Here is a 15,090-nt window from a genome sequence, read left to right on the forward strand (position 1 = left end):
AAAACCATTGTGATCGCTGCCTCTCACACACTACAAAACCATTGTGATCGCTGCCTGTCACACACTACAAAACCATTGTGATCGCTGCCTGTCACACACTACAAAACCATTGTGATCGCTGCCTGTCACACGCTACAAAACCATTGTGATCGCTGCCTGTCACACACTACAAAACCATTGTGATCACTGCCTGTCACACACTACAAAACCATTGTGATCGCTGCCTGTCACACGCTACAAAACCATTGTGATCGCTGCCTGTCACACACTACAAAACCATTGTGATCGCTGCCTGTCACACGCTACAAAACCATTGTGATCGCTGCCTGTCACACACTACAAAACCATTGTGATCGCTGCCTGTCACACACTACAAAACCATTGTGATCGCTGCCTGTCACACACTACAAAACCATTGTGATCGCTGCCTGTCACACACTACAAAACCATTGTGATCGCTGCCTCTCACGCACTACAAAACCATTGTGATCGCTGCCTCTCACACACTACAAAACCATTGTGATCGCTGCCTGTCACACACTACAAAACCATTGTGATCGCTGCCTGTCACACACTACAAAACCATTGTGATCGCTGCCTGTCACACACTACTAAACCATTGTGATCGCTGCCTCTCACACACTACAAAACCATTGTGATCGCTGCCTGTCACACACTACAAAACCATTGTGATCGCTGCCTCTCACACACGACAAAACCATTGTGATCGCTGCCTGTCACACACTACAAAACCATTGTGATCGCTGCCTGTCACACACTACAAAACCATTGTGATCGCTGCCTGTCACACACTACTAAACCATTGTGATCGCTGCCTGTCACACACTACAAAACCATTGTGATCGCTGCCTGTCACACACTACAAAACCATTGTGATCGCTGCCTCTCACACACTACAAAACCATTGTGATCGCTGCCTGTCACACACTACAAAACCATTGTGATCGCTGCCTGTCACACACTACAAAACCATTGTGATCGCTGCCTGTCACACACTACAAAACCATTGTGATCGCTGCCTGTCACACACTACAAAACCATTGTGATCGCTGCCTGTCACACACTACAAAACCATTGTGATCGCTGCCTGTCACACACTACTAAACCATTGTGATCGCTGCTTCTCACACACTACTAAACCATTGTGATCGCTGCCTGTCACACACTACTAAACCATTGTGATCGCTGCCTCTCACACACTACAAAACCATTGTGATCGCTGCCTCTCACACACTACAAAACCATTGTGATCGCTGCCTGTCACACACTACAAAACCATTGTGATCGCTGCCTCTCACACACTACAAAACCATTGTGATCGCTGCCTGTCACACACTACTAAACCATTGTGATCGCTGCCTGTCACACACTACTAAACCATTGTGATCGCTGCCTCTCACACACTACAAAACCATTGTGATCGCTGCCTCTCACACACTACAAAACCATTGTGATCGCTGCCTGTCACACACTACAAAACCATTGTGATCGCTGCCTGTCACACTACAAAACCATTGTGATCGCTGCCTGTCACACACTACAAAACCATTGTGATCGCTGCCTGTCACACACTACAAAACCATTGTGATCGCTGCCTCTCACACACTACAAAACCATTGTGATCGCTGCCTCTCACACACTACAAAACCATTGTGATCGCTGCCTGTCACACACTACAAAACCATTGTGATCGCTGCCTGTCACACACTACAAAACCATTGTGATCGCTGCCTGTCACACACTACAAAACCATTGTGATCGCTGCCTGTCACACACTACAAAACCATTGTGATCGCTGCCTGTCACACACTACAAAACCATTGTGATCGCTGCCTGTCACACACTACAAAACCATTGTGATCGCTGCCTCTCACACACTACAAAACCATTGTGATCGCTGCCTGTCACACACTACAAAACCATTGTGATCGCTGCCTCTCACACACTACAAAACCATTGTGATCGCTGCCTCTCACACACTACAAAACCATTGTGATCGCTGCCTGTCACACACTACAAAACCATTGTGATCGCTGCCTGTCACACACTACAAAACCATTGTGATCGCTGCCTGTCACACACTACAAAACCATTGTGGTCGCTGCCTGTCACACACTACAAAACCATTGTGATCGCTGCCTCTCACACACTACAAAACCATTGTGATCGCTGCCTGTCACACACTACAAAACCATTGTGATCGCTGCCTGTCACACACTACAAAACCATACACTACTGCATATCATTAATTAAGGCCACAATTCAGTGTATTACACACAGTTATGGTATATTTCCGAGTCCTGCCTTCACACTCCATATAGTCAATTACAACAACTGATATGTAATAATTAATTTTACAAAGATGCTTCTTTAATTATTTGTGTCAGTGTGGACCATTTAATTCTCAGTACACTTGTCAGATCCCCGTCCCCCTTCCCCCCCCCCCACTTCTGCCATTATAACCTACACTTCTTGCCATTCCTTGACTAATTGTCCTTTCACTTTTTTATAAAATATATTAAAATAAATTGACCATCTGTCAATACTTGTACTATTTTCGACTAATTTATTATTTATCCTTACGTAGTCGACAGCTATACATGGTTACCTGAGCCCTGAGTGTTGTGAGGCGTGAACTCAGATGGGGTTCACAGCGCCACCTTCCTTTATCTTAACTTTATCAGATATGATAATAGACGTACTACAGCACGACTGATTTTGTTAATAAAAAGTAATTATGACTGGAGTAGGGTTGGCCGTAGCATCAGCATAACAGACACTGGGGTTGTCTTCACATGGTAGCAAGTCCGTTTATAAAATATAATACATTGCAGTGGGCCTTAGAATGGTGAACAGAAAAAAAAATTCAGTAAAAATCCGTGGAAAAATAATCCATCAGATCAATAATTCACAAAAAAATCCATGTCACTTGGTTTACCTGGAGTTTACCTGGAGAGGGTTTCGGGGGTCAACGCCCCCGCGGTCCGGTCTGAGACAAGGCCTCATGGTGGATCAGGGTCTTATCAACCAGGCTGTTACTACTGGTCGCACGCAAGCTGACGTACGAACCAAAACCCGGTTGGTCAGATACTGACTTTAGGTGCCTGTCCAGTGCCTTCTTGAAGACAGCCAGGGGTCTATTGGTAATCCCCCTTATGTATACTGGGAGGCAATTGAACAGTCGGGGGCCCCGGACACTTATTGTGCTGTCTCTCAATGTACTCGTGGCGCCCCTGCTTTTCATCAGGGGAATGTTGCATCTCCTGGCGAGTCCTTTGCTTTCATAGGGAGTGATTTTCGTGTGCATTGACCTTCCAAGTGTATATTATCACGGTTAGTTTAGGTTAGGGGGGGAGTGGATTCTTTCCATGGATTTTATTCATTATTTTTTTCTAGATTCCCTTGGAAGGTAAATCCTATTCTCACCCAACCATTCCTCTCGTATATTTTGTTAAAATCTATCCAAAGACCAGTAGTTAATCCATTGTATGTCTACAGCTATGGATCAGGTACTCATCCATGGAACAGGAGTGGTGGGGTGGAGCAACACACAGATGATGGTATCATTGAAGTCATTGGACTCACCACATACCAGATGGTGAGTAACACAGATTACAAAATATTGAAGGGTTATTGAGACTATGAAAGTTATGTTGATGTAAGATGGTACAGCGGTATGGAGAGCCCTCTGAACTCAGCACGTTCCTGACAAGACAGTAATTGCATGAATGACAGTTAATGTGTTTCCATCTAGATCATCCTACCTCGGTAGGAGACGACTAGTATTAGAAATATAATACAGCAGTCAAGGGAGTAACCTGGAATGGTTGGTAGTTCAGTGTTTGCACATTAATCTTTGTGTGTTTGATAGAGGATCATGTAAATGACACCAAGCTGACATTCAGAGCCAGTTTAAGATTTTGTAGACTCTTGGGTTACAGGTACTTTGAGACTCGGTTATATTTTCAAAAGGAAAAATAATCACAATAATCAGCAGTTCATCATATATGTGATGTAATACCACACTATCAACCTGCTGGAGGGCCTCCGGCAGGCTGAGGCCCCTGGGCTGAGGCCCCTGGGCTGCAGCCCCTGGGCTGAGGCCCCTGGGCTGAGGCCCCTGGGCTGAGGCCCCTGGGCTGCAGCCCCTAAAGCTCATGCCTTAATCCGGTCCTACTGGTATTTAGCATTTTGCAGAATTGAAATTAAAGATGGCCTCCATAAAAATTTGTATATATCGTTTTGTGCCATAATTTCGGGTCTCGTGTGATTTTCTAAACCTTGGATAAATAACAAAAAGGCACAAACCGTGACTGGAACGATACACAAATAACCCGCACATAAAAGACAGAAGCTTACGACGACGTTTCGGTCCGACTTGGACCATTGACAAAGTCACACTAACAGAGGTGGAGCAGGACGGCTATATATAGGCAGGAAGAGGTGGAGGTAGTAGTAGTGGTAGTAGTAGTAGTAGTAGTAGTAGTAGTAGTACAAGAATTGTATATAATACCGACAGGATGAAATGACACATGCACAACACCCGGGCATCCCCACCGTAGACGTTTCGCCATCCAGCCAGCCACTGGATGGCGAAACGTCCACAACAAAGACAACCAGACGCCGCACATGTGTCTAATTTCATCAGTAGATGTAGTAGAAGAAGAAGAGGTAGTAGTAGTGGTAGTGGTAGAAGTGGGAAATAAGGAAGACGAGCCAGTCAAATACAAAGGAAGGGGAGCACTGCAAGAGAGCTAGAAACCCACAGAGGGAGAGCAAGCGCACCGAGGTGCGTGAAAGGGGAAGTGGTGAAATAAAATAAAGAAGGAACAGAAACACAAGACAGGAGAGAGAAAGACAACCCAGAGGAGAAAAGGAGAGAGGAAAGGGGAAGAGGAAGAAGAAAAAGAAGAAGAAGAAGAAAAATGAGGATTCAGGTTAAGTCACGGGTGTTCTGAAGTTTGGAGCATTTTACAATGTAGTGGGAGAGGAAGGCATCTACAGAGACGAAGCCAGGGCTAAGGTTCATACAAGGAAAGTTGTGTATAAGAGAGGATTCAACTAAACGGCGACTGTTCGAGTGTGTGTGTTTCTAAACCTTGGTTTTTACCCGTCCAGGTAAATCATACTTTTATTAAGTATCTCCAAAGGGAAGACCTTCAAATGGTTGCTTTATTTTGTTTTCTCTCTGAAACTTTCCGTTGTTATTTCTCATATAACTCTAGAAAGCCTCATTCGATCGGCTCCAAACTTGCAGTATTTGTGTACGGTAAGTAAAGCGAGATTCTTTGAAGTATTGTCACGTGTGCATTCCACACAACCAAAGTTGTTGAAGCCATTCCCGGCATCCTGGAATGAATGGGATAACTTCCAAAACATTCAGTGGTGTAGCTGAAACTTTCAAGAAAAAGAAGACTCCTAACTCAACGCCGGCGAAAAGTGAAATTCAGGTGTCTAGGTGCAGAATTACTCCATGTTATGTGTAATGAATTCCCATTAATCACACTAAATAAATTTCAGTTTACCTTTTTAGAGCATCATTGATATTTAATGGCTGATTTAGCTTAGGGCTGTGATAGCCCTTATTAAGTTTTGTTTATGTGCATTCAGGCAAATTTGTCAATATAAGAGTTAAAAACTGGGATCTCGAGTATAGATTACAGTTTTTAAGGTCTGAAAAATGACTGAAGCATTTAGCTCTTGCCTGGTTCATCATTTAGTACTTAAATTACAAATGCTGTACTTTAATAATTAATGCAATCATACAGATTCTTTTTTCCAATCATCCTGTACTAAGTCAAGTGATAGACCTGGATCATTGGAGTTGTTGTTTTTCTCATTTCAGCCACTGCTGCAAGCTGGAGGTCACGGGACAACAATTTGTCAGTGCAAGAGAGCTCGAATCATCACGAAGAAGACTATACCCATGCAGGTGGATGGTGAGGCAGCAAGAGTCAATCCCAGTATCATAGAACTCACCCATCTTAACACAGCCTCCATGGTCACTAAGAAGAAAGCCAAGTCTATCACGTAAGTCAAGTCTGGCTATCAGTTCGTTTTGTCTGGGGAAGGATGATCTATTTAGTATTACCCGTTTGTAATTATAGGAGCAGAGCCCAGCTCATGGTGTCTTGTCTTCAGTATATGTAGTCTATCATAAAATGTTTTGAGTTTCTAAGGATTGTGGCATTCGCTACCTTTTCTGTAACATTCATTATTTCATATGTAACATTCATTACTTTATTTGTGTTGTTCATTACTTTATTTGTGTTGTTCATTACTTTATTTGTGTTGTTCATTACTTTATTTGTGTTGTTCATTACTTTATTTGTGTTGTTCATTACTTCATTTGTGGCGTTCACTACAATATTTGTAGCTTTCACTACTATATTTGTGGCTCTTACTACTGTATTTGTGGTGTTCGCTACTTTATTTGTGGCGTTCGCAACTTATTCGTGGCAAATGCCATTCATCTTCCACTTCATTTGTTAAGAACAACTTATTCGTCTTTCTCTTTTGGCATTTTTAAACACTAGTGAATTCTTGTGTGGTTTTTGGGTGAAATATATGTTTTTTTTTTTTAACAAGTCGGCCGTCTCCCACTGACGCAGGGTGACCCAAAAAGAAAGAAAAAATCACCAAAAAGAAAAATACTTTCATCATTCAACACTTTCACCTCAGTCATACATTATCACTGTTTTTGCAGAGGTGCTCAGAATACAACAGTTTAGAAGCATATACGTATAAAGATACACAACATATCCCTCCAAACTGCCAATATCCCAAACCCCTCCTTTAGAGTGCAGGCATTGTACTTCCCATTTCCAGGACTCAAGTCCGGCTATATAAAAATAACCGATTTCCCTGAATCCCTTCACTAAATATTATCCTGCTTACACTCCAACATCTCGTCAGGTCCCAAATACCATTCGTTTCCATTCACTCCTATTTAACACTCTCACGCAAGCTTGCTGGAAGTCCAAGCCCCTCGTCCCCAAAACCTCCTTTACCCCCTCCCTCCAACCTTTTCGAGGACGACCCCTACCCCTCCTTCCTTCCCCTACAGATTTATACGCTCTCCATGTCATTCTGCTTTGATCCATTCTCTAAATAACCAAACCACCTCAACCCCTCTTCAGCCCACTGACTAATACTTTTATTAACTTCACACCTTCTCCTAATTTCCACACTCCGAATTTTCTGCATAATATTTACACCACACATTGCCCTTAGACTGGACATCTCCACTGCCTCCAACCGTCTCCTCGCTGCAACATTTACAACCCAAGCTTCACACCCATATAAGAGTGTTGGTACCACTATACTTTCATACATTTGCTTCTTTACCTCCATAGATAACGTTTTTTGTCTCCACATATACCTCAACTCACCACTCGCCTTTTTTCCTTCATCAATTCTATGGTTAACCTCATCCTTCATAAATCCATCCGCCGACACGTCAACTGCCAGATATCTAAAAACATTCACTTCTTCCTTACTCCTCTCCAATTTGATATCCAATTTTTCTTTATCTAAATCATTTGATACCCTCATCACCTTACTCTTTTCTATGTTCACTTTCAACTTTCTACCTTTACACACATTCTCAAACTCGTCCACTAACCTTTGCAATTTCTCTTTAGAATCTCCCATAAGCACAGTATCATCGGCAAAAAGTAAATGTGTCAATTCCCATTTTGAATTTGATTCCCCATAATTTAATCCTACCCCTCTCCCGAACACCCTAGCATTTACTTCTTTTACAATCCCATCTATAAATATATTAAACAACCATGGTGACATTACACATTCCTGTCTAAGACCTACTTTTACCGGGAAGTATTCTCCCTCTCTTCTACACACCCTAACCTGAGCCTCACTATCCTCATAAAAGCTCTTTACAGCATTTAGTAACTTACCACCTATTCCATATACTTGCAACATCTGCCACATTGCTCCTCTATCCACTCTATCATATGCCTTTTCTAAGTCCATAAATGCAATAAAAACTTCCCTACCTTTATCTAAATACTGTTCACATATATGCTTCAATGTAAACACTTGATCTACACATCCCCTACCCACTCTGAAGCCTCCTTGCTCATCCGCAATCCTACATTCTGTCTTGCCTCTAAATCTTTCAATAATAACCCTACCATACACTTTTCCTGGTATACTCAGTAAACTAATTCCTCTATAATTTATATGTACCAAATACATTTCAAGAGGAAACTAAGCAATTATTGATTACATTTGACCTAGTATATTCCTGAGCAACATTTAGTGCATGTTTATTGACTTGAAAATGATCCAGGAGGACCCAAAACATTTAAAATTCCTCCTCAAAATACGGGTTATTTGTGAGCTGTTCCACGGTACTGTGACTTGTATTGTTTTGTTTTTTTTTTTTTACTCGTGGGAATTGCACATGAAAGTGTGCGGTGTGGCTGACACATTCTAAAATGTTTTGGTAAATCATGGTACATATGTGACTGCTGCAGCGGCGGCACTAGTAACAGCAGATACAGCAGGAGATGCAGCAGGAGCAACAGGAGATGCAGCAGGAGCAACAGAAGATACAGCATAAGCAACAGCAGAAGGAGAAGGAGCAACATCTGATGCTTCTGATATGTCTGCTGCTGTTGCTGCCTCTCCACCTCCTGCTGGAGCTTCTCTTACTCCTGCTCTTCCTACTCCTGTTGCCGCTCCTGCTGTTCCTCCTCCTCCTCCTTACTCGCTGCCATCCATCTGTCAGTTCTCCCCAACACCCATCTTTATACTCGCATATAAATCATCATCTTTCATCAAACCGGCCGGATCCCACCGAAGCAGGGTGGCCCAAAAAGAAAAACAAAAGTTTCTATTTTTAACCATAATAATGTATACAGGAGAATGGGTTACTAGCCCCTTGCTCCTGGCATTTTGGTCGCCTCTTACAACACGCATGGCTTACGAAGGAAAAATTCTGTTCCACTTCCCCATGGGGATAAGTTGAAAAACAAGAACAAGAACTAGTAAGAAAAATAGAAGAAATCCCAGAAGGGTCTGTATATATATTCTTGTACATGCATGTGTAGTGTGACCTTAATGTAAGTAGAAGTAGCAAGACATACCTGAAATCTTGTATGTTTATGAGACAGAAAAAACACACCATCATTCCTACCATAATGTAAAACAATTACAGAGTTTTGTTTTACACTTGCTTGGCAGGACTGTAGTACCTCCCTGGGCGGTTGCTGTCTACCAACCTACTACCTAGGATATATATATATATATATATATATATATATATATATATATATATATATATATATATATATATATATATATATATATATATATATATATTATATTATGTATATAGGTAGTAGGTTGGTAGACAGCAACCACCCAGGGAGGTACTACCGTCCTGCCAAGTGAGTGTAAAACGAAAGCCTGTAATTGTTTTACATGATGGTAGGATTGCTGGTGTCTTTTTTTCTGTCTCATAAACATGCAAGATTTCAGGTATGTCTTGCTACTTCTACTTACACTTATGTCACACTGCACACACATGTACAAGCATATATATATACATACCCCTCTGGGTTTTCTTCTATTTTCTTTCTAGTTCTTGTTCTTGTTTATTTCCTCTTATCTCCATGGGGAAGTGGAACAGAATTCTTCCACCGTAAGCCATGTGTGTTGCAAGAGGCGACTAAAATGCCGGGAGCAAGGGGCTAGTAACCCCTTCTCCTGTATATATTACTAAATTTGAAAGGAGAAACTTTCGTTTTTCCTTTTGGGCCACCCCGCCTCGGTGGGATACGGCCGGTGTGTTGAAAGAAAGAATTATATAGCATCCTAGGTAGTAGGTTAGTAGACAGCAGCTGCCCAGGGAGGTACAATACTACTGTTCTGCCAAGCGAGTGTAAAAATGGAAGCCGTTACTTGTTTTACATGATGGTAGGATTGCTGGTGTCTTTGTACATACATGTACAAGCATATACATGGGGAAGTGGAACATAATTCTTCCTCCGTAAGCCATGCATGTTGTAAAGGGCAACTAAAATGCCAGGAGCAAGGGGCTAGTAACCCCTTCTCCTGTATACATTACTAAATTTATAAAGAAAAGCTTTAGTTTTTCTTTTTAGGTCACCCTGCCTTGATAGGATGTGGCCAGTTTGATGAAATAAAAAATTAAATAGCACGTCCTGAACTGTACACTAGTCTTTTTTTCACATCTTGTTGGTATCACCATACCATTTATTTTCAATTATATAGCTTGTTCAAGGAGCACCTCCAAACACAGCACTAAGCATGATTTTGATCCAAACTTGTTTTTTCATTAGGATGCCCCATCTGGAACAGCTTCGTCTACAAGTCTCGAGAATCACAATGTTCGACTACGAGCAGCATCATTATGACAAAGAGAAACTACGCAGCGCTTCCTCTCCCATTGGCCTAATTATGATAGACCAGGATGCTGATCTTGAGCAGGTAAGATGGAAAGAATTTTTATACAACTTCCCCTTCAAGGGTTGTGCCTTGATCCTGGTAAAGGGCTGTTGATCCAGGGCTGTTGATCCAGGAGCAACTCTCCTCCCCCTTGGACCAAACATGATTGCCTCCCATTCCCTAGATGCAATGCAGTTGGCACCCCAATTCCAGCCAGAGGTCCAGAAGTCATCATATAAAGCCATGGTGGCTGCACTCCTGCAGGCTGAAGTTGGGGTAAAGGAAAAGGAAAGGGGGAAAACTAGAGAAGAAGAAAGGGATAATCTCTATTATAACTAAAAGCTGCCATCATCTGCTCATTAGTCGGAGGACACTAAAGGGAATAAAGTTCCAGCAGAAGGGAGAGAATTTGGGCTCGAGTAGGAAAGCCCTTTGCCACAGTCCTTTGCCGCTGTGTCATTCTTGAATTGGTGCTCAGTGTCTCTCTCCTCACCCTGGCATATTTGTTTCTAGCTCATCTGCTCACTTCTCTGTTGTCATCTGCTCTTTGCTTTCTGTAGTTTTAAAACCACACTCATATACTTCTCATTCTTTTGCCTTTCAGGTTGAAGCAAGGGTGTGTGTGTGCATGCTTACACACATGTAAGTTTTTATTTTTAAACATTACCCATTTCTTACCTTCATGTTTGCAGGTTCGGAAGCATATAAATCGTATGATGGAAGAGACTGCTCAGAAGGGGAGGTCAGCCAGGCCCTTGAGTGAGAGTTGGTGCTTCCTTGACTGTGAGTACCTGCACTTGTTACGATGATAATATCTGCACTTGTTGCCATTGTAATACAGTGGACCCCCGCATAACGATGGCATCACATAGCGATTTTTCCGCATACCTGGAGTACCTGGAGAGAGTTTCGGGGGTCAACGCCCCCGCGGCCCGGTCTGTGACCAGGCCTCCTGGTGGATCAGCGCCTGATCAACCAGGCTGTTGCTGCTGGCTGCACGCAAACCAACGTACGAGCCACAGCCCGGCTGATCAGGAACTGCCTTTAGGTGCTTGTCCAGTGCCAGCTTGAAGACTGCCAGGGGTCTGTTGGTAATCCCCCTTATGTGTGCTGGGAGGCAGTTGAACAGTCTCGGTCCCCTGACACTTATTGTATGGTCTCTTAACGTGCTAGTGACACCCCTGCTTTTCATTGGGGGGATGGTGCATCGTCTGCCAAGTCTTTTGCTTTCGTAGTGAGTGATTTTCGTGTGCAAGTTCGGTACTAGTCCCTCTAGGATTTTCCAGGTGTATATAATCATGTATCTCTCCCTCCTGCGTTCCAGGGAATACAAGTTTAGAAACCTCAAGCGCTCCCAGTAATTGAGGTGTTTTATCTCCGTTATGCGCGCCGTGAAAGTTCTCTGTACATTTTCTAGGTCGGCAATTTCACCTGCCTTGAAAGGTGCTGTTAGAGTGCAGCAATATTCCAGCCTAGATAGAACAAGTGACCTGAAGAGTGTCATCATGGGCTTGGCCTCCCTAGTTTTGAAGGTTCTCATTATCCATCCTGTCATTTTTCTAGCAGATGCGATTGATACAATGTTATGGTCCTTGAAGGTGAGATCCTCCGACATAATCACTCCCAGGTCTTTGACGTTGGTGTTTCGCTCTATTTTGTGGCCAGAATTTGTTTTGTACTCTGATGAAGATTTAATTTCCTCATGTTTACCATATCTGAGTAATTGAAATTTCTCATCGTTGAACTTCATATTGTTTTCTGCAGCCCACTGAAAGATTTGGTTGATGTCCGCCTGGAGCCTTGCAGTGTCTGCAATGGAAGACACTGTCATGCAGATTCGGGTGTCATCTGCAAAGGAAGACACGGTGCTGTGGCTGACATCCTTGTCTATGTCGGATATGAGGATGAGGAACAAGATGGGAGCTAGTACTGTGCCTTGTGGAACAGAGCTTTTCACCGTAGCTGCCTCGGACTTTACTCTGTTGACGACTACTCTCTGTGTTCTGTTAGTGAGGAAATTATAGATCCATCGACCAACTTTTCCTGTTATTCCTTTAGCGCGCATTTTGTGCGCTATTACGCCATGGTCACACTTGTCGAAGGCTTTTGCAAAGTCTGTATATATTACATCTGCATTCTTTTTGTCTTCTAGTGCATTTAGGACCTTGTCGTAGTGATCCAGTAGTTGAGACAGACAGGAGCGACCTGTTCTAAACCCATGTTGCCCTGGGTTGTGTAACTGATGGGTTTCTAGATGGGTGGTGATCTTGCTTCTTAGGACCCTTTCAAAGATTTTTATGATATGGGATGTTAGTGCTATTGGTCTGTAGTTCTTTGCTGTTGCTTTACTGCCCCCTTTGTGGAGTGGGGCTATGTCTGTTGTTTTTAGTAACTGAGGGACGACCCCCGTGTCCATGCTCCCTCTCCATAGGATGGAAAAGGCTCGTGATAGGGGCTTCTTGCAGTTCTTGATGAACACAGAGTTCCATGAGTCTGGCCCTGGGGCAGAGTGCATGGGCATGTCATTTATCGCCTGTTCGAAGTCATTTGGCGTCAGGATAACATCGGATAGGCTTGTGTTAATCAAATTTTGTGGCTCTCTCATAAAAAATTCATTTTGATCTTCGACTCTCAGTCTGGTTAGCGGCTTGCTAAAAACTGAGTCATATTGGGACTTGAGTAGCTCACTCATTTCCTTGCTGTCATCTGTGTAGGACCCATCTTGTTTAAGTAGGGGCCCAATACTGGACGTTGTTCTCGATTTTGATTTGGCATAGGAGAAGAAATACTTTGGGTTTCTTTCGATTTCATTTATGGCTTTTAGTTCTTCCCGCGATTCCTGACTCCTAAAGGATTCTTTTAGCTTAAGTTCGATGCTTGCTATTTCTCTGACCAGTGTCTCCCTGCGCATTTCTGATATATTGACCTCTTTTAGCCGCTCTGTTATTCTTTTCCGTCGCCTGTAAAGGGAGCGCCTGTCTCTTTCTATTTTACATCTACTCCTCCTTTTTCTTAGAGGAATAAGCCTTGTGCATACATCGAGTGCCACCGAGTTAATCTGTTCTAGGCATAAGTTTGGGTCTGTGTTGCTTAGTATATCTTCCCAGCTTATATCGGTTAGGACTTGGTTTACTTGGTCCCACTTTATGTTTTTGTTATTGAAGTTGAATTTGGTGAATGCTCCCTCGTGACTAGTCTCATTTTGTCGGTCTGAGGCTCCACGCATACATGTCTGAACCTCAATTATGTTGTGATCTGAGTATATTGTTTTTGATATGGTGACATTTCTTATCAGATCATCATTGTTAGTGAAGATGAGGTCTAGTGTATTCTCCAGTCTAGTAGGCTCTATTATTTGCTGGTTTAAATTGAATTTTGTGCAGAGATTTAAAAGCTCGTGTGAGTGTGAGTTTTCATCAGAGCTGCCTCCTGGTGTTATTACTGCAACAATATTATTTGCTATATTCCTCCATTTTAGGTGCCTTAAGTTGAAATCCCCCAGGAGCAAGATGTTGGGTGCAGGAGCTGGAAGATTTTCCAGACAGTGGTCAATTTTTAACAGCTGTTCCTGGAATTGCTGGGATGTTGCATCCGGAGGCTTGTAGACTACCACAATGACTAGGTTTTGGTTCTCGACCTTTACTGCTAAAACTTCCACTACGTCATTTGAGGCATTAAGCAGTTCTGTGCAAACAAGTGACTCTGCAATGTACAGGCCAACCCCCCCCTTTTGCCTGTTCACTCTGTCACATCTGTATAGGTTGTAACCTGGGATCCATATTTCGTTGTCCAAGTGATCCTTTATGTGGGTCTCAGTGAAAGCCGCGAACATTGCCTTTGCCTCTGCAAGCAGTCCACGGATTACTTTTATCGCAAAATTTTTGCCGCGCATACCGATTAAAAACCCGCTTACCGATTTTCGTCCGAGACGCGTCCAATGTGCCCTCAGCCAGCCTCACATGTGCCGGCCGTCCCATTGTTTACCAGCCAGCCTCCGCGGTAACATCCAAGCATACACTCGGAATATTTCGTATTATTACAGTGTTTTCGGTGCTGTTTCTGGAAAATAAGTGACCATGGGCCCCAAGAAAGCTTCTAGTGCCAACCCTGTGGTAAAAAGGGTGAGAATTAGTATGGAAATTAAGAAAGATTTTGAAGGGTTTGGGGCTAACCCTGAGAAGCCTATGCCAGTTGTGGAATCCATTGTGCCTACTTCAAAGATTAAGGAAATGTGTGCACAGTGGGTTGAACTGCAAACCTTTATAGATGAAAATCACCCTGACACAGCTGTTGCAAGCCGTGCTGGTGACTATTTCAATGACAATGTTGTGGCCCATTTTAGACAAATCGTAAAGGAACGGGAGGTACAGAGCTCTATGGACAGATTTGTTGTGCGACAGAGGTCCAGTGACTCTCAAGCTGGTCCTAGTGGCATTAAAAGAAGAAGGGAAGTAACCCCGGAAAAGGACTTGCTACCTCAAGTCGTAATGGAAGGGGATTCCCCTTCTAAACAGTAAGAAGATAATGCTCTCCCCTCCTCCCATCCCATCAATCATCACCAGATCTTCAATAAAAGTAAGTGTCATTTAATTGTGCATGCCTTTTTCAGTTTGTGTGTATTAAAATTAACAT

General features: G+C 42.9%; 1 protein-coding gene across 9 annotated transcripts in view; it reads left to right on the plus strand.

Annotated features, from left to right (window-relative positions):
- The window catches only part of LOC128694639 (retinal degeneration A), a 350,420-nt gene that overhangs the window by 299,437 nt on the left and 35,893 nt on the right, over nucleotides 1-15,090 (plus strand). For all 9 annotated transcript variants that reach the window (XR_011393410.1, XM_070095883.1, XM_053784803.2 and 6 more), the window contains 4 exons: nucleotides 3,520-3,619; nucleotides 5,867-6,051; nucleotides 10,353-10,500; nucleotides 11,151-11,241. Coding sequence is in view for 8 of the 9 variants with exons in the window: in XM_070095883.1 (XP_069951984.1) it covers nucleotides 3,520-3,619; nucleotides 5,867-6,051; nucleotides 10,353-10,500; nucleotides 11,151-11,241 (524 nt within the window). In the remaining variant the exon portion in view is untranslated. The remainder of the gene's footprint in view (nucleotides 1-3,519; nucleotides 3,620-5,866; nucleotides 6,052-10,352; nucleotides 10,501-11,150; nucleotides 11,242-15,090) is intronic.

This window comes from Cherax quadricarinatus, chromosome 51, assembly GCF_038502225.1.
Source record: "Cherax quadricarinatus isolate ZL_2023a chromosome 51, ASM3850222v1, whole genome shotgun sequence".
Lineage (NCBI taxonomy): Eukaryota > Metazoa > Arthropoda > Malacostraca > Decapoda > Parastacidae > Cherax > Cherax quadricarinatus.